The 16655-nt window shown below is 42.2% G+C and overlaps 1 protein-coding gene across 1 annotated transcript in view; it reads left to right on the forward strand.

Annotated features, from left to right (window-relative positions):
• The window catches only part of PTPRE (protein tyrosine phosphatase receptor type E), a 383381-nt gene that overhangs the window by 307227 nt on the left and 59499 nt on the right, over nucleotides 1–16655 (forward strand). Inside the window, exons 7-11 of the mRNA XM_082267389.1 lie at nucleotides 4727–4803; nucleotides 4905–4941; nucleotides 13160–13257; nucleotides 14385–14504; nucleotides 15811–15971. Coding sequence (XP_082123515.1) covers nucleotides 4727–4803; nucleotides 4905–4941; nucleotides 13160–13257; nucleotides 14385–14504; nucleotides 15811–15971 — 493 coding nt within the window. The remainder of the gene's footprint in view (nucleotides 1–4726; nucleotides 4804–4904; nucleotides 4942–13159; nucleotides 13258–14384; nucleotides 14505–15810; nucleotides 15972–16655) is intronic.

The following is a 16655-nucleotide window of genomic DNA, read 5'->3' on the forward strand; positions in this document are numbered from 1 at the left end:
GATGAGCTACCGCACTTTAAAAAAATAATATAGTGAGAGATCTTCTTATAAATGTACCCTCCTCCTTTTTTTTTTTTTTTAAATAATCTTTATTTAACAATTTCAAGACATTACACGGATATACAAAACATCAAGAGAGTAAGAAAAGTGCAGATAGAAGATACATAGAGAAGGCACAATCGGTAATTCTATCAGTCCGGATGCCATGAGCGAAACTAAAACATCAACAGGGGGTCAAACAAACGGTCATATTGAAAGCGTGTGCCAATTCGGCCAAACAGCAAGCACAGTAAGAAAACCCCCCCTAGCATGCCATGTCTATCATCGCCATCCGAGAAGGTCTCCACAGAGGGGGTCGGATAGCCAGACAGACACCACGTATATCCCGAGCAATATCGCATGTTGGCATCTATAATACAGTGTATACTACAGAAGATAGTAGCCGGAGGCCTTCTCCTCCTTCTAACACCTATTCTGACTAACCTGTGTAATAAGATGTGTAAGATTTATATACTTACCTATTTTTAGGCCCCACCAGTCTGGTCACAGGATTTCCCCTGTGTCAGCCAGCAGTGGCTGCAGGGAGAGCAGAGAGGATTCTGACAATGCCTGGGAACAATAATAGGCTTACTATGGCCCATCTGTTGTCAGCACTTCCTCCTCTCCCCTGTAGCAGCTGCAGGCTGACACAGGGGAGTGTATTATTCCTATTATTATTGTTGCTATTATATATTATTTTTGCTATTATACATGATTTATATAGCGCCAACACTTCCTCCTCTCCCCTGCAGCAGCTGCTCGCTGACACAGGGGAGTGTATTATTCCTATTATTATTATTGTTGCTTATATATATTGTTGTTGCTATTATACATGATTTGTATAGCGCCAACACTTCCTCCTCTCCCCTGCAGCAGCTGCTCGCTGACACAGGGGAGTGTGTTATTCCTATTATTATTATTGTTGCTTATATATATTATTGTTGCTATTATACATGATTTGTAAAGCGCCAACACTTCCTCCTCTCCCCTGCAGTAGCTGCTGGCTGAAACAGGGGAATGTATTATTCCTATTATTATTGTTGCTATTATATATTATTGTTGCTATTATACATGATTTATATAGCATCAACACTTCCTCCTCTCCCCTGCAGCAACTGCTCGCTGACACAGGGGAGTGTGTTATTCCTATTATTATTATTGTTGCTTATATATATTATTGTTGCTATTATACATTATTTGTAAAGCGTCAACACTTCCTCCTCTCCCCTGCAGCAGCTCCTGGCTGACACAGGGTAGTGTATTATTTCTATTATTATTGTTGTTAATATATATTATTATTGCTATTATACATGATTTATATAGCGCCAACAGTTTGTCCAACACTTTACAAGGTAGAGAAGGTACGATTACAATACAGTTCAATGTAGAAGGAATAGGAGGGCCCTGCTCACAGAGCTTACAATCTAAAGGGAGGAGGGGGTAGGGGAAGAGGATCACATTTGTTTGTGAGTACCCCTTTTTTATCTTATTAAAATACATTGCTTTAAGGATAATGCACTAGGCTGGTGCGTCCTGTTTGTTTCTTGTTACCAGACCAAAGCAGTTTACATGGGTTAGTCAGAATAGGTGTTAGGAGGGGTAAGGCAGCCAATTGATTCTGAATGGGCTGCCAATGCACCACAATGCACATGTACAATTGTTTTTAAATACAAGGCATCACTACACATAGATGCTTACAATGCGTGTTGGAGTGCATTTGTAGGGTGCATTGAGGTGCCATTCAGAATGATAGCAAAAATGTGCTTTATGGGGGCAACCCAAGACAACGCAACTTCAACCCGAGACAATGTACCTCCCTAAAGCAGTAACAAATACAGGAAAACATAGACACTAAAGCCGGCCTTCACACCTTTGAGGTGCGTTTTGGTAAAGCACAGTATTGCAGTGCTGATCATGTGCCAGTTGTAGAGCATTTGGCCCACATCTTGTTCAATTGGCAGTGGTTACCATGACAGGGCCTGATCCACGGTCAGAATAACTAAAGTGAAAAATGAGCTGGCTTCACACCTTCGCAGTGCACTAATACATTCTTTTCTTTTTACACATTACCACACCACAAAGGTGTGAAACCAACTAATTTTTCACTTTAGTTAATCTGACCTTGGATCACGCTCAGTACTGCAGTGCTGATCGTGTGCTAGTTGTAGAGCATTTGCCGCACATCCTGTTCACTTTGTGTGCACCAAATGCCTTTACAAACTCAGATGTTACCTTATAGCAAATGTAGCAGTAAATATAGCAGTGACAACATCACTGAGCAGAGAGCAGAGTTGGCCCCACCCACTACAGGCTGTGTGCAGAAAAAGAGAGCAGCATTTATTACAGGAAGATCCTGCACAGAGGTAAAGCTTCACACTGGATTACTGCTCAGATCTAGAAGAAATACACAAATTACATCAAGATTCATTGAAGAATACACATGACTCTTGTATTTAGACAATATGTTTGATTTTTACTCATGCTGATTACTAAAGTGGTTCATTTGGATCCTGAAGAAGCCCGTGCGTTTGGGCGAAACACGTAGATCTAGAACTACCCACACTTTCTGTATTTGACTGTGCTATATCAGATACACTATTTTTGACTAATGTATTGTTCAATGTGATTTTTTTTTTTAACATTTGATATACTAATAATAAAAATTAGTTTTAAAGAGGAAGTAAACCCTCCTCGGACACTTTTACCTATAGGTAAGCCTATGATAAGGCTTACCTATAGGTACTGTAAATATCTCCTAAACATGTACCGTTTAGGAGATATTTACCTTACATGCATCCAGTGACGTCACTGGCGCATGCGCTCTGAAGGAACGGCCGCTGGTGCCGTTTCTTCAGAGTCCCGTGCCATGACTGTCGGCTCCCGCGTGCGTGCGCGGGAGTGACGTCACCGCGGCTCCGGCCAATCAGATGGCCGGATGCCGCGAACCCGGAAGACGGGCGACTGGACATGTCGCCCGTCATACAGGTAAGCGAGCTGCATGGCGGGGGCTCGTTCTAAGGTAAGTATTGCATAATGAGCTAGTATGCGATGCATACTAGCTCATTATGTGTTTCTCTTACAGGTTACCAGAAAAAAAAAAAAAACTTTGTACGAGTTTACAACCTCTTTAATCTGATACTCATGTGTTTATGCCTGGCACATTAAACCCCCCTTCTTTCTCCTACCCTTGGCCTCTCCCTTTTTGGGAGTAAGGGTGGAGGTTCCTTTTCCCATGTTTCGTACTAAGTTCAGGTTTATTTTTTAATTGCTTTAAAGTAGAAATATAGCCACATTTTTTTTTTTTTCATTTTGGAGGGTATAACCCCCTGTCAGATTTTTTTTTTGCCATCTGTGTCCCATTGCAGAGATTTCCCCTTCACTTCCTGTCCCAAAGCCAAACAGGAAGTGAGAGGAAATCTCTGTACATCAAGGGCATTCCTTGGGGACCCCCAAGTCTTTAGAACTAGTGTACCCATTGGAAGATTTCCCCTCTATTACTTTTTTGGGGACAACCCAAAAATTGGGTAATTTCTTTTACTTTCACTTTCAGTGATAATGATAAATAGAATAAGTAGAGAGGGTGAATCTCCCTAACGAGGACACAGACCAAAATAAAAAAGGACAGGGGTTCTTATCTCTCTGTATACTCTATCCAAAACTAAAATAAAAGTTTTGTCTTTAGTTATACTTTAAAGCTGAATTCCAGGAATTCAGCAACTTTGCAAAAAGTTCTGGCACACTAAGAGTAAAGTCTAATTAGGTGCATGTCACCTCCAGGACTTATCTCTATTACAGATATGTGACAGGTTTATTGCACTCCTGGTTATACACTCTGGCTGTGAGAAGAGAGAATTACACAGAGCAGCTATGCTCACTCTCCCTCTCTGCTGCCCATTAACAGAAGCCTTTGCAGCCTCAGTAGATTTTTTTAACAAAGACCTGGATTCTTTTCTAAATGCACATATTTTAACTGGATACTAATATTTATAGGTACCATTGATCCAGGGAATATCCGATTGCCTCTTGGGGATCAGGAAGGCTTTTTTTCCCCTGCTGCAGCAAATTTGATCATTCTTTATTGTTTTTTTTTTTTTTTTTTGCCTTCCTCTGGATCAACTGTGGGTATTGGATCGTATGTATAGAGGTTTTCTATTTGTGAGTGTATTGGTTTCCTTTTTTTTTTCTTTGTTGGTTGAACTGGATGGACTTGTGACTTTTTTCAACCGGATTAACTATGTAATGATGTACCTATGTATTTTGTGAATGAATTCACATAATACAGAGGCTTCTGTGAATGGGCAGAAGGAGGGGAGGAGAGGGCATAGCTATTCTAGCGATGCTGCTCTTGAAGGAAGTTAGACCCACAGTGATCAGCAGCGGAGCTCTGGAAATCTTCCTGGAGCGCAATAAACCTGTCAGATGTGAATAATAGAGATTAATCTACAAGGCCGCAAGCACCTTGTTAGACTTAACTCATGGTATGCTTGTTGTTTTTGCAAAATAGCTGAATTCCTGGAGTTCAGCTTTAAGCAGGTGCTTTGTCATGGGGTGACATGCGTTGTCTGCACACCATTTAAAACAATAACTAAACCATAAATACGCTTTGACCCGTGTTAAACCCTATAGGTGTGAATAGGCCTATAATGTCTCCCCTTGTGTTTTCTGAATGTTTTTTCTTTCTTCTTAGATGACCACTCCAGAGTTGGGTTGACGCCGATTGAAGGATGCGTATGTTCAGACTACATTAACGCTTCATACATTGATGTAAGAGCCGAGTCCTCCATCTGTTCCCTGCATGTTCTCTTCTCACTTCCCCGCACAGCTGATGCATATTACATCTTCTCTTCTCTGTTTTGTCATTTCAGGGCTATAAAGAGAAACACAAATTTATAGCGGCTCAAGGTAAGTAAGTGCTGCGAACTTGTGAGAATGTGCGATCCCGGAAGGGGTGCTCAGTGAAAACATTGTCCAGGCAATCTAATATATTGTGTTCATATTGTACACACAGGCAGTTTATTACATTGGGGGACCAATTCAAAATAAATTGGTATGACCTTACCATGGGCAAAAAAAAAAGCATAGTGAAGCACAACAATATACTTTACAAAGAAGCTTTCAGCTCCGCTAACTGGAGTAGCCATGAGGCCATATTAGGTCAATGATGTCATATTTATGCCCGCCCCTTTGTATACACACAGCTGGAGGGGGGGGGGGAGAATCTGCAGCTCACTAGCCCAACAGTGGCAGCTAACTTGCGGGTTCGGACCAGTCCCAAGATCACCCCCAATTGTAACATTTACATAACTTTTATATTTTTAATTTTTATACGGTTCCATTACTACTGTATGTGATTAACAGACTTGCAAAATGCTCCCTCAAGCAGCAATCTGTATGTCAGGAAATGTTTTGAGCAGAATCACAGGTTCACTTTAAATCCCAAATTAAGTTTTATTTTAAAGTGATATTAAAGACTTGTATTTTTTTTTTTTAATTACAAACATGTTATACTTATCTGCTCTCTGCAATGGTTTTGCACAGAGCAGCCTCAATCCTCCTCTTCTTGGGTCCCCCGCTGGCGCTCCTGGCTCCTCCCCCTTGCCAAGTGCCCCCATAGCAAGCCACTTTCTATAGGGGCACTCATGCGTGCTTGTTTGCTCCTGAGCTGCCTCTGTGTGTCCATAAGGCACATAGAGCATGGCTCAGCCCCACCCCTGCTCACTCCTCACTGGCTGTGATTGACAGCAGAGGGAGCCAGTGAGGAGGGAGAGACCCGGGAGGACCGCTGCGCATCCTCTTGTGCACATCACTGGATCAATGCAGGAGTTGGGTAAGTATTAGGGGGGTCTGGGGGTGGTTCTGCACACAGAAGGTTTTTCACCTTCATGCATAGAATGCATGAAGGTAAAAAAACCTTGTGCCTTTACAACCACTTTAAATAAGGTAACATACATTCCAGGTACATCAAAACAAAAGCTGTGCAAAGCATTACAGTTAGAAAGCAGCCACAGCCTGAGTAGAAAAGCCTGTCTCCTGCCAGCATGCTGCAGAGATGGACCCTTGCTCTCTGTGTGGAAGCAGTGATCTCTCTGCAGAGGTCTGACCCAGCCCATGGTGAGCTGATTGCAGGTTTGATTCTGCGGGGGGGGGGGGGGTGTAATTTGCCTGCAGACAGACCACTGCTTCCACATAAGAAAGAGCCTACTCTGCAGCATGCTGGCAGTGGATGGACTGCTCTACTCAGTCTGTGGCTGCTTTCTAAAGAAAATAAACTGGAATGTATTTAGCTGATTCTTTCTGAAATGTAACTGGGCTTTATTGCAGCGCTTTCCAGGAGCACATTTGTAACCTTTATTTATGTAAAATCTTTTTCCCAAAAGGCAAAAAAAACCTGTTTCCTGTAAGTTCTTAAAAATATTAGCTGGAGCTTGGCTTCAGTTTGTTGAAGTATTTAAATCTGCTAGTCAGGGCTTTTTTTCTCAGAGAATAGGTGCAGGAACTCCCCCTTTCAGAGTCACCCCTTGTCTCCACCCCCTATCCACCTCCGAACACCGTCCCTTGGTTCCACCTTTCAATACCGCCTCTTTTACAGAATACAAACATATGTGGTGCTAGGTAATTTGTATGGAATTTGTCAATGATAACAAGAAAAGCAGTAAAATAGATCCCCGGCAGCAAGCAACAATAGACCCCCCCCATCAACAATAGATCCCCCCAGCAACAATGGACCGCTTGCAACAATATACTCCCACCCCCCAGCAACAATAGACCCCAAGCAGCAACAACAAATATCCTCACAGCGAGCAACAATAGACCCCCAGCAGCCAGCAACAATAGACCACTACCTCAACAGTAGATTCCTCCTAGCAACAACTGACCCCGCAGCAATATAAGACCCACCTTCAGCAACAATATATCCCCCACCAGCAACAATAGACCTCAATCAATAGACCCTGCAGCATACCCCAGAAAACCTTGCCATTACATGCATTCAGTGCTGGAGGTGCTGGAGGTGCCGGAACTGCGTTCCCCCGCGTTCCTGCTGAAAAAAAGCCCTGCTGCTAGTACATTTAAAAGTCCCCTCCCCACAGACTGAAAATGCTATGGTCTGAAGGTGCCACCTGTGCGCCTTCATCCAGAGTGGGAGCACTATAATAAGGGGGTGCGTTACTGGCCAGATCACCAGGTGAAAAAGGGAGAAAAATGCCTAAAAAAAAAATGTAATGCAGCCACCACATCTAATGTTTACATTTTTGGTTTTGGATTTAATACTGCTTTAATGTCACTTTAACAACTTGGGGACAAGCCCACCCACAATGTACTGCGGATGGGTGGCCCTCACATGCAAAGCAAAGTACCCATACTTTGGTGCCTATATCTGGGTTTAGGACGCCTTTCCCCCTGCTGGCACCTATTGTGATTGTCCACAGCGGCTGACTGTCAGCAAGTCCCGACCAATCATTTATTGCTGATTGGCTGTGTGCAATCACAGCACAGAGCCCTGAGCTGGCAATCAACATCGGGCTCTGTACAGAGGGAACTAATGAGATATCTGTTAGTAAAAAACATCACACTGTACACACATTACACATATTTAACCCCTTGATCGCCCTAGATGTTAACCCCTTCCTGCCCAGTGTCAGTACAGTGACAGTGTATAGTATTAGCACTGATCACTGTATAATGTCACTGTCGATGTCAGTGGCAGGTAGTCAGTTTCCCCCCCAGCGTCAGTGTCAGATTGCAAAAAAGGAAAGAGCCAGAGTAACGGGACTTTAAATGAGGCATGGAATAGGAATATTTATTCTATAAGACATACAGATGTACAGTTCATATATTCAGTAGATCATTGTTGTACAATTCATATATTCAATAGGTAATTATTAAAAATAGATGTTAAACAGTATACAATACATGTTGAAGATATAAATACAATAAAATAGAATTTCATATAGGATCTCTGAAAATTCATTTCAATATGGAATCACTGTATATATCAATTAATAAATAATTAGAATAAAAGAATAAATTATTGCATCCGAGTTTTTGTGTAATCTCGACGCGTTTCTTGGACCTCCGTCCATTCATCAGGAGTATTGGATGCTTATAAAGTATCTAAGGAAGGAGAAAGGGATTTAGACATTATTGCACCAGAACATATGTAATGAGAATATCAATTGAGGAATCTGTACAAAACCTTATACCTTAATCATCTCAAGGTCATGGGGCACGAGAGACATGAAACCCAGCCTAGGAGGGGAAGTGATGGCATCAGAGGCAGATTGCCCACTGCACTATCACAGTCCCATTATATAAGTCACTGATAACTATCATTAGTAGTATTAAAAAAATAAACATTCCAATATATATTATAGTTAGCAGATGCTATAGATTTCAAGCAAACCAATTTATATGCACTTTTTGGGATTTTTCTTTTATCAGACTTGTAGCAGAATACATTTTGGCCTCAATTTTTGAAGAAAGTTTATTTTTTTATTGGAAATGATTGATAGCAGAAAGTAAAAAATATATATATATTTTTCAAAATGTTCAGTCTTTTTTTGTTTTATATCGCAAAAAAAAAAAAAAAAAAGCCCAGTGGCGGTCAAATACCACCAAAAGAAAGCTTTGGGTACAGCATTCCATTTAAAGTAGCGCAGGGCTAAATAGAAAAAAATGGCCTTTACATGAAGGAGGTGAAATCCGCCGGAGGTCAAGTGGTTAAGTGGAAACATTGACAAGCAAAACAGTATATTATTGTAGATATAAAATAAAACTGACTATTAAATGTGTGACTATATCTTAATAGACAAGCCACAACAGCCCACGTCTCATGTAGAAGTCCATTTCCTCCAGACCTCGGAAACAGGCAGAGAAGATAATGATCCAGAGATAGCGCCACTGATGGGGATTGCCTTGGTGCTGTGAAGCCATTCATATTGTATTACTGGAAACATTCATGTGACGTGTGATTGTACCGAAACAGGAAGAGACCGTTTCTTCCCGCCATATAGACTTCCTAAGGAGAGAAATGTGTCACATTCCACCCTCATTCACAAGCTTCTGTTCATTAAAAGGCCTATGAGTCAACTTCGATTTGTAGAAAGTAGAAAGCTTTATTTTTAGTTTTAGGTGGAGCTCAGGAAATAAGTATAAAAAGTCAGCTGTTCAGCCCAGTATGACTTTGGTGCAGCAATCATCTATCATAGAAATATGGACAGCAGGGACACCCAACCAGCACTCTTTTTGGAGCTGGTATTTTGTAACCCTTAAAATGTAACTCAAATTTTATTATATATAGCAATATAACAAAAATAACTGTTATAGCAATTTTATTATTTCAAGTAGACATTTAGAGAAAAGCAAAATGCCATTCAGAAGATGTACCTTGTCACCAGCATTAGCAGAGTTCTGTAGTAGAAAGTAGAAATAACAGATCTATTGGCAGGATCAAGAGGTGCACAAAAAAAACATGATTTTAGCACCTCTTGATCCTGCCAGTAGATCTGTTATTTTTCAACTGCATGTTATAGGGTGACAACGCTGTTCACTCTGAAGTAAAATCACACAGCAGTGTTGCCACCATGTGGACATGGTAGGCTTAAACAGGCCTGGACTGGAACAAAAAATAGGCCGGACATTTTAGACTTAGTAGCCAATTATTCCACGGGGGCGATTGGTGACAGGATATTGACTGAGTCAGTCCTCCGCACTGTAATGTAAAGGGGCACTGCAATATAAAGGGGACTGCACTGTAAAAGGGCCACTGTAATAATTACAGTGCCCCTTTACAGTGCATTCCCCTTTATATCACAGTGCTACTTGCAATCACACCCCCCCCCCATTTCTCTCTAATCACAGTGCCTCCTTTTAGTCTCTGCCTCCCCTACACAGTCCTATCTTCAACGGGGCAGAGGCAGGATTCAGCCTGTGTGTCCCCTCCAGGGTCTCCATTTTAATGCTATTAGCAGGGCAGGAGCGGGAGGAGCTTCAGATCTGGATCTGGGTAATTCCGCTTGTTCTTATGAAAAGACTCCTGCTCTCTGTGCAGATCTCCAGCTCCTCCCGCCCCTTGCTCTGCTGATAGGATGACATTGTTGGCGGGCCGAAGGCCTGGAGAGGAGACACAGGCATTGCTGTATAGCAGGAGGTGAGCGGTGACCGTGGTCTGTGCTAACCCTGTCTGGACTACAGTCGCTACTTACCTCCTGCTGTGCAGCCCAGTTATCAACAGGCCACTCCAATTAGGACATGCGAGACCGGCTCACTGGGCAAATTCCCGGTGTGCCCTATGGCCAGTCTGGGCCCGGTCATAAGCCTTGTTCACATGGGCATTTCTAAGCATACATCCATGCAAGGGGCCACACTTGCCTGCAGGGGATGCACAGGTGTTTTCCGTGCATGTGTGTGCAGGCAGTCCTGTTCATGTCTGTTTGGATGCAGCTGCTGCACAAGCACAGCCGCTGGTCCCAATTTGACAGCTATGCAGGTGCATGTCTGTGTTTTGGACCTGGACCTGCATGGATGTCAAATTGGAACCAGCCGCTGTAACCATGCATCTACTGCATCCCAATAGACATGAATGGGAATGCATGCAAGGGCAAACCTGTGGCAAACACAGCCCCTCACACAGATGTTTGCTTGGATAGGCCCGTGTGAATGAGGCCTTAGGTGGACATGTAGTTTTAAATGGACTTTAAAGTGTAAGTTCACCTTAAGCAAAGGATAAGCTAGGGAAGGAGAGAGTGCATGCACACAGTTTGAACGGCCCAGAGAGGCCACCACTGAGTTTAGTTGGAGTCGGGGGGCACAATGCGCACACGCACAGTTTGAATTGAATGGAGGGGCCAGTATTTTATTTTTTTATTTTTTTGTAAAGTCCTCCAACAGCTGCATGTGTAATCAATAACAGGAGGAGTGTTGGTATGTACTATTAACATGTATAATCCTTATATGTGCCACGCTCAGTATTTATAAAGTCAGATTCCTTCCACTTATATAACAATTAAAGTGTAGCCACTTGAAAAAGTGCTCAGTGCATATAGCGCAAACATCAAATGAATGTGATATGTATCATCGCATAATAGGAAAACTAGATCTCCCAATGCATAAAAACGTATATTATTCCTGAATCGGAAGTCACCCTTTAGGTTAGTAAACAGGATAGAAAAGTGCTTAGTGCATACTGTGAAAAAAAATATTAATGTGCTAAGTCATCAAGGAGCTGAGTATCAATGTCCTATCCAATGTGGGGGTCACTGTACCTCTCAATGAGTATTGACCACCTCAACAATTTGGAGACAGCTTGCACAAAAACAGTATAAATGTAATATTCCACCAAAACAAATTAAAAACTTATATTAATGTGCAATTGTAAAGTCCACTTAGTGAAGAAAAAGTGTCTAAAGAGTGGGAATGTTGATCTCCTAGTGCAATGATGGCGAACCGTGGCACCCCAGATGTTTTGGAACTACATTTCCCATGATGCTCAACTACACTGCAGAGTGCATGAGCATCATGGGAAATGTAGTTCCAAAACATCTGGAGTGCCAAGGTTCGCCATCACTGTCCTAGTGTATGCCCACCAAGTCCACCAAATACACCAAGTGTAATTCCAAGTGAAAGAGCAGTTAAATCTCCACCAGTGTAGCTGCCACCACAATAGACTCAGGAGGGCTTACCGGAACATGTGGACTCTTTATGCCTTTGGCACAGAGTCATGCAAGCAATAGGTTAAAGGTCTTGTAGAAAACGACCATCACCGATAACCTTCTCCTCTAGTAGACCAATTCACTCCGATATGCGTCCTTTCCCCAGGACCCAGGTACTCAGAAAACAAAAGAAAGCCTATACATGGTGTAATAACGCATGGATAAGTATATTTATTAAAAGTAGAAAACGTACAGTGTAGAAGATGAATAACGGCAATGCATAGTGATCACAGTCAGTTGGTACAAGCACAATAGGGTGGTAGGTTCACTGTAACCCTTAACCCAAGGCTACCACCCTATTGCGCTTGTACCAACTGATTGTGACCACTATGCATTGCCGTTATTCATCTTCAATGGGATGGAGGTAGGGTTTGAGCAGTTTGGCAGGAGACAGCCAGACAGGGTTTACACCATTCAGTCCATAAAAGTGCCCCCTGTGTTGTAAACCCACAACAGGACTTGGTAGCTGAGTGTACAGGTATCCTTCTGTACTTGCAGGGTCTTTGAAGGGATTAAACCATTGAGAAATGAGTATGTATTGCAGAGTTGTAGGGCATTTGTTTTTTTTTCCTTTTTTTTTTGACCTGACATAGAGGTTGGAGGAGCACAATTCTTAAAAATGTCTGTATGCGGTGGCATTACTGGTAACCTTCATTGGAAATACCTGAATTAATTTGGGGGGTTAATCACATTTGTTTGGTCATATATGGCGCTTTTCCACTGCATGGAACCGAACGGTTCGGCTCGCTTTTGTGCTTTTCCACTGCATGGAACCGAACGGTTTGGCTCGCTTTTGTGCTTTTCCACTGCTGGTACCGCATGGTATGGTGTAGGAACGGTTCGGTACGGTACGGCGGCGCTTTTCCACTGCATGGAACCGAACGGTACGGCTCTCAAAAACAGTACCTACTCAATTGTGGTTCCAAGAGGTACCATACCCGGTACCATATCCCACAATCCTTTGCATGCAATCACTACTAGCCACTGATTGGTCAGAGAATCCCACCCACCCCGTTGTTATCCCACCCACTTAACTTTAGTACTACTTTAGTGGAAAGGTAAACCATACCGTACCGTACCGAACCGTTACAACACCGTACCATGCGGTACCAGCAGTGGAAAAGCAAACCGGGTCAAGCAGGGCCGAGTAGAGCCGAGCCGGTACTTGCAGTGGAAAAGTGCCAATAGTTGATATGGATGATGATACATGATGCTGATTTCATCCACATTCTGGATCCAATGTTGTTGAGCTCAGTGCATAAAACTGAATTTCTTACCTATTTATTTCCAACTAGAACAATGAAAGTAACATTCCAGCTTTGTTGGGAAAAAAAAAATCAATGACATTTATTTATGTAAGAAAGAATACTTAATGGATATGATATTGAGAACCAATGATGTTCATCCCACAGGTCCCAAGCAAGATACAGTCAACGACTATTGGAGGATGGTCTGGGAACAGAAGTCGGCGACCATAGTCATGCTCACCAACCTGAAGGAAAGGAAAGAGGTGACCTTCCTTTTGCTGGTGTATATTTAGTCTCTCTGAGTAGTTCAGCACTATGAAACTGACACAAAGCCAGTGTTAAAGTTCAGGATGGGGTGCAGCTGCAATGAGGAAATGCTGGGAGAATGTGCCAGTAGTGTTCCTTATCTCTTGTGTTCTACAGTTCACTTCAAGGTTCCCCAGAGTGCAGAAAAAAGGCTGGCAATGATGTCATGAGGCTGGCATCTCATGATTTATGGTGATGGGCCGTTTCTGAATTTTAATACATGAACTACAAAGCATTTACTGCATTATACAGATAACACTAATGGCTGTTAGAGTAGATTGTTATCAGTGTGTTTGTCAAGGTTAAAGAAGAAATAAAGTCATTTTTATGCAGACGGTAAGGACAAGAATGCAGAGACATCAAAGAAATCAAAGCCAAACAACTGGCAGATATGAAGGCACAGTTTATTGTAATGGTGTATGCCTTTAAAATTAATTAAATGTCATTTTAAATACAGGTAGCATAAGTACCTGAATCTGTTTTTTATAACCGCCTCCTGACATCTCCTGCACAACAGTTTTCAAACTGGAGAGGGAGGAGTAGCACCATAGGCGTGCGCACGGGGTGTGCCTGGGCACACCCTAATCACCCTGTCTGGCACAGATTCACTCTGTTTAGCCCCCTGATGTTTCACAAAGTGTAAAAAAAAATGTATATAAAAACTGGCACCTGCCACTGCCCTACTGACACTGCCCACTGCTCTGCTGACACTATCAGTATATACAGTATACATGTGTGTTTGAGCTTTGGCTGCGCACACCTATGAGTAGCACTAAAAGCCAGTCAGGCTCTGCTACATGCACATGTGCCTACAGTGACCCTGGAGGAGAGAACAGAATGAGCTGATGACTTTTCAGTGTCTTTCTGCTCCTTTAATGTCTAATCAGCAGCAGTATGGTGACACCAATGTATTCCTTAGCTGCAGTAAAATTTAATTAAAACTCAATGGGTTTGATTTGCTAAAACTGGAGAGTTCAAAATCTGGTGCAGCTCTGCATGTGTTTAGCATTTCTAACATGTTTAAACATTTTCTTACGTCTAGAATGATTTTACTTATCTCTTTCATCTTTCTACTTTTTTCTAGGACAAATGTTACCAGTACTGGCCTGACCAAGGCTGTTGGATTTACGGTAACATCAGAGTCTCTGTGGAGGATGTTATTGTTCTGGTAGACTATACAATACGAAAGTTCTGCATACAGCCTGTAAGTCATTGACACGTCACTTTTTTTTTTAAATCAAAATTCAGTTTGGATCCCTGATTGGCCTCATTAGTCATTATGATTTATAGCATGTGGAGCAAATGCTACGCTTTAAAAGTCACGAGCAAAGGACCTATTGGTAATGAGGGATGTTGCTGGGTTCCCAAAAGAAACCCCAAAACATGGAGAGCTTGTCACCCATCTCTTCCACTTCCTTTTGCTTTACTACCTTCCCTGTCTTTGGACTTTCTCTTTATCCCACTGTTCTCCCTTAGTACTGAGCCTTTAATGCTCTGGCCCTTTTCTCACAGTGTACAGTAGTGGTAAACATCGAAACCCAATCATTTTTTAGCAAATAGCAGATTTTATGATTCAGGAAATTATCTTCCTACAAAGTTAGAGGTACATAAAACCTGTGAATCTAGGAAATAAATTCTAGAAAGATTAAACAACCATCACCGCAAAGGTGATCTGTGGCACTAAGGGGCAGAACTGGGACATGTAGTAGAATAAATGGAATACTCAGTAGAAAAGCCAAGGCACTTAGTAGAAGACTTAGGGCATTTAGTAGAAGATCTGGAGCACTTAGAAGACCTGGAGCACTTAGTAGAAGACCTGGAGCACTTAGTAGAAGAAGACCTTGAGCACTTAGTAGAAGACCTGGAGCACTTAGTAGAAGACCTGGAGCACTTAATAGAAGACCTGGTGCACTTAATAGAAGGCCTGGAGCACGGTAGAAGACCTGGAGCACTTAGTAGAAGACCTGGAGCACTTAGTAGAAGACCTGGAGCACTTAGTAGAAGACCTGGAGCACTTAGTAGAAGACCTGGAGCACTTAGTAGAAGAAGACCTGGAGCACTTAGTAGAAGAAGACCTGGAGCACTTAGTAGAAGACCTGGAGCACTTTGTAGAATACCTGGAGGACTTAGTAGAAGACCTGCAGCACTTTGTAGTAGGAGAACCGGGGCACTTAGTAGAAGATCTGGGGCTCTTAGTAGAATAACTGGAGAATGTGTCCTGGATGCCAGGACCTAGCAACACCTCTGTTACCCATAGCACATCTCAACAGCTCAAGATTTTATGCATGTAGAGTAAGTTTTTAAAACTTAATGTACAAAAAAACTGCAATCCTGTAAAGATGATAGGTCCCTGCTTAATGATTCATTTTAAACTAAGATTAGAGGTACTTCATACTCCAATTACTGTGAATGAAGAAACTTTTTTAGGTGATTTTGTTCCAAATTCGCCTGTGTGTAGGTTAAGCATCACTTTATTGATTCTAATCTTTACCTCCCACTTTACACTACAGGTCCACGATGGCTGCAAGGCCCCCAGACTGGTGACACAGTTGCATTTTACCAGTTGGCCTGACTTTGGAGTGCCTTTCACACCCATTGGCATGCTGAAATTCCTTAAAAAAGTAAAATCGCTCAATCCTGCCCACGCTGGACCCATCGTTGTTCACTGCAGGTGAGGAATACTAAATATATATTTGTGATGAATAACACTGTCAAGATGATAGATCCACCCAATGAAAGGTTTAGGTAAATGAAAAGGCACAGCTCCTCCTAGTGGATGCACTGCCTTACAACTTCTAACTTTTCCCCAGTCTATCTCAAACAGAAAATGTTTTGGCAGGCATTCTTTGACTAAGCAGGCTTCAATCAGAAAGAAGAACTCAGCCCTTAGGATGAAGTAGGAGCTTCCTATATTATGCTCAGTGTTGTATGAGCTGTCAGACAGGACAGTTTAATGAAGGGTGTCAGTACAGATACATTAAATTAATTATTACATTACATTAAATAATCTGTTATTATATATTTTTTGGACAGTTCCCTCCCCTATCAGACAAAGTACGTTAAGTACTTTTTCTAATGTCTCTAAGTGCTTTCTAACTCTAGTTTTGAGGTCCAACCTGCCCCCATTCCCTCCTGCAGTGACCAGTTCGACAACAGCTTTGAAGGAGACGGATGATTATATCTGCAGCTTGTCTCAACCATGAACACATTCCCAGTACAAGCAACAGCAATAAGATAGCAGAAGAAGGGAGGGTTGTGTCAGCCTCTCCATCCCTCTTGTCATTGCTTGTCTTGAGAAAGTGCTCACAGCCAAGACAAGCTGAGGCTATGAACCAGCTATAGTTAAACACACTGC

The sequence above is a fragment of the Pelophylax lessonae genome, assembly GCF_965119305.1.
Source record: "Pelophylax lessonae genome assembly, chromosome: 9".
Classification (NCBI taxonomy): domain Eukaryota; kingdom Metazoa; phylum Chordata; class Amphibia; order Anura; family Ranidae; genus Pelophylax; species Pelophylax lessonae.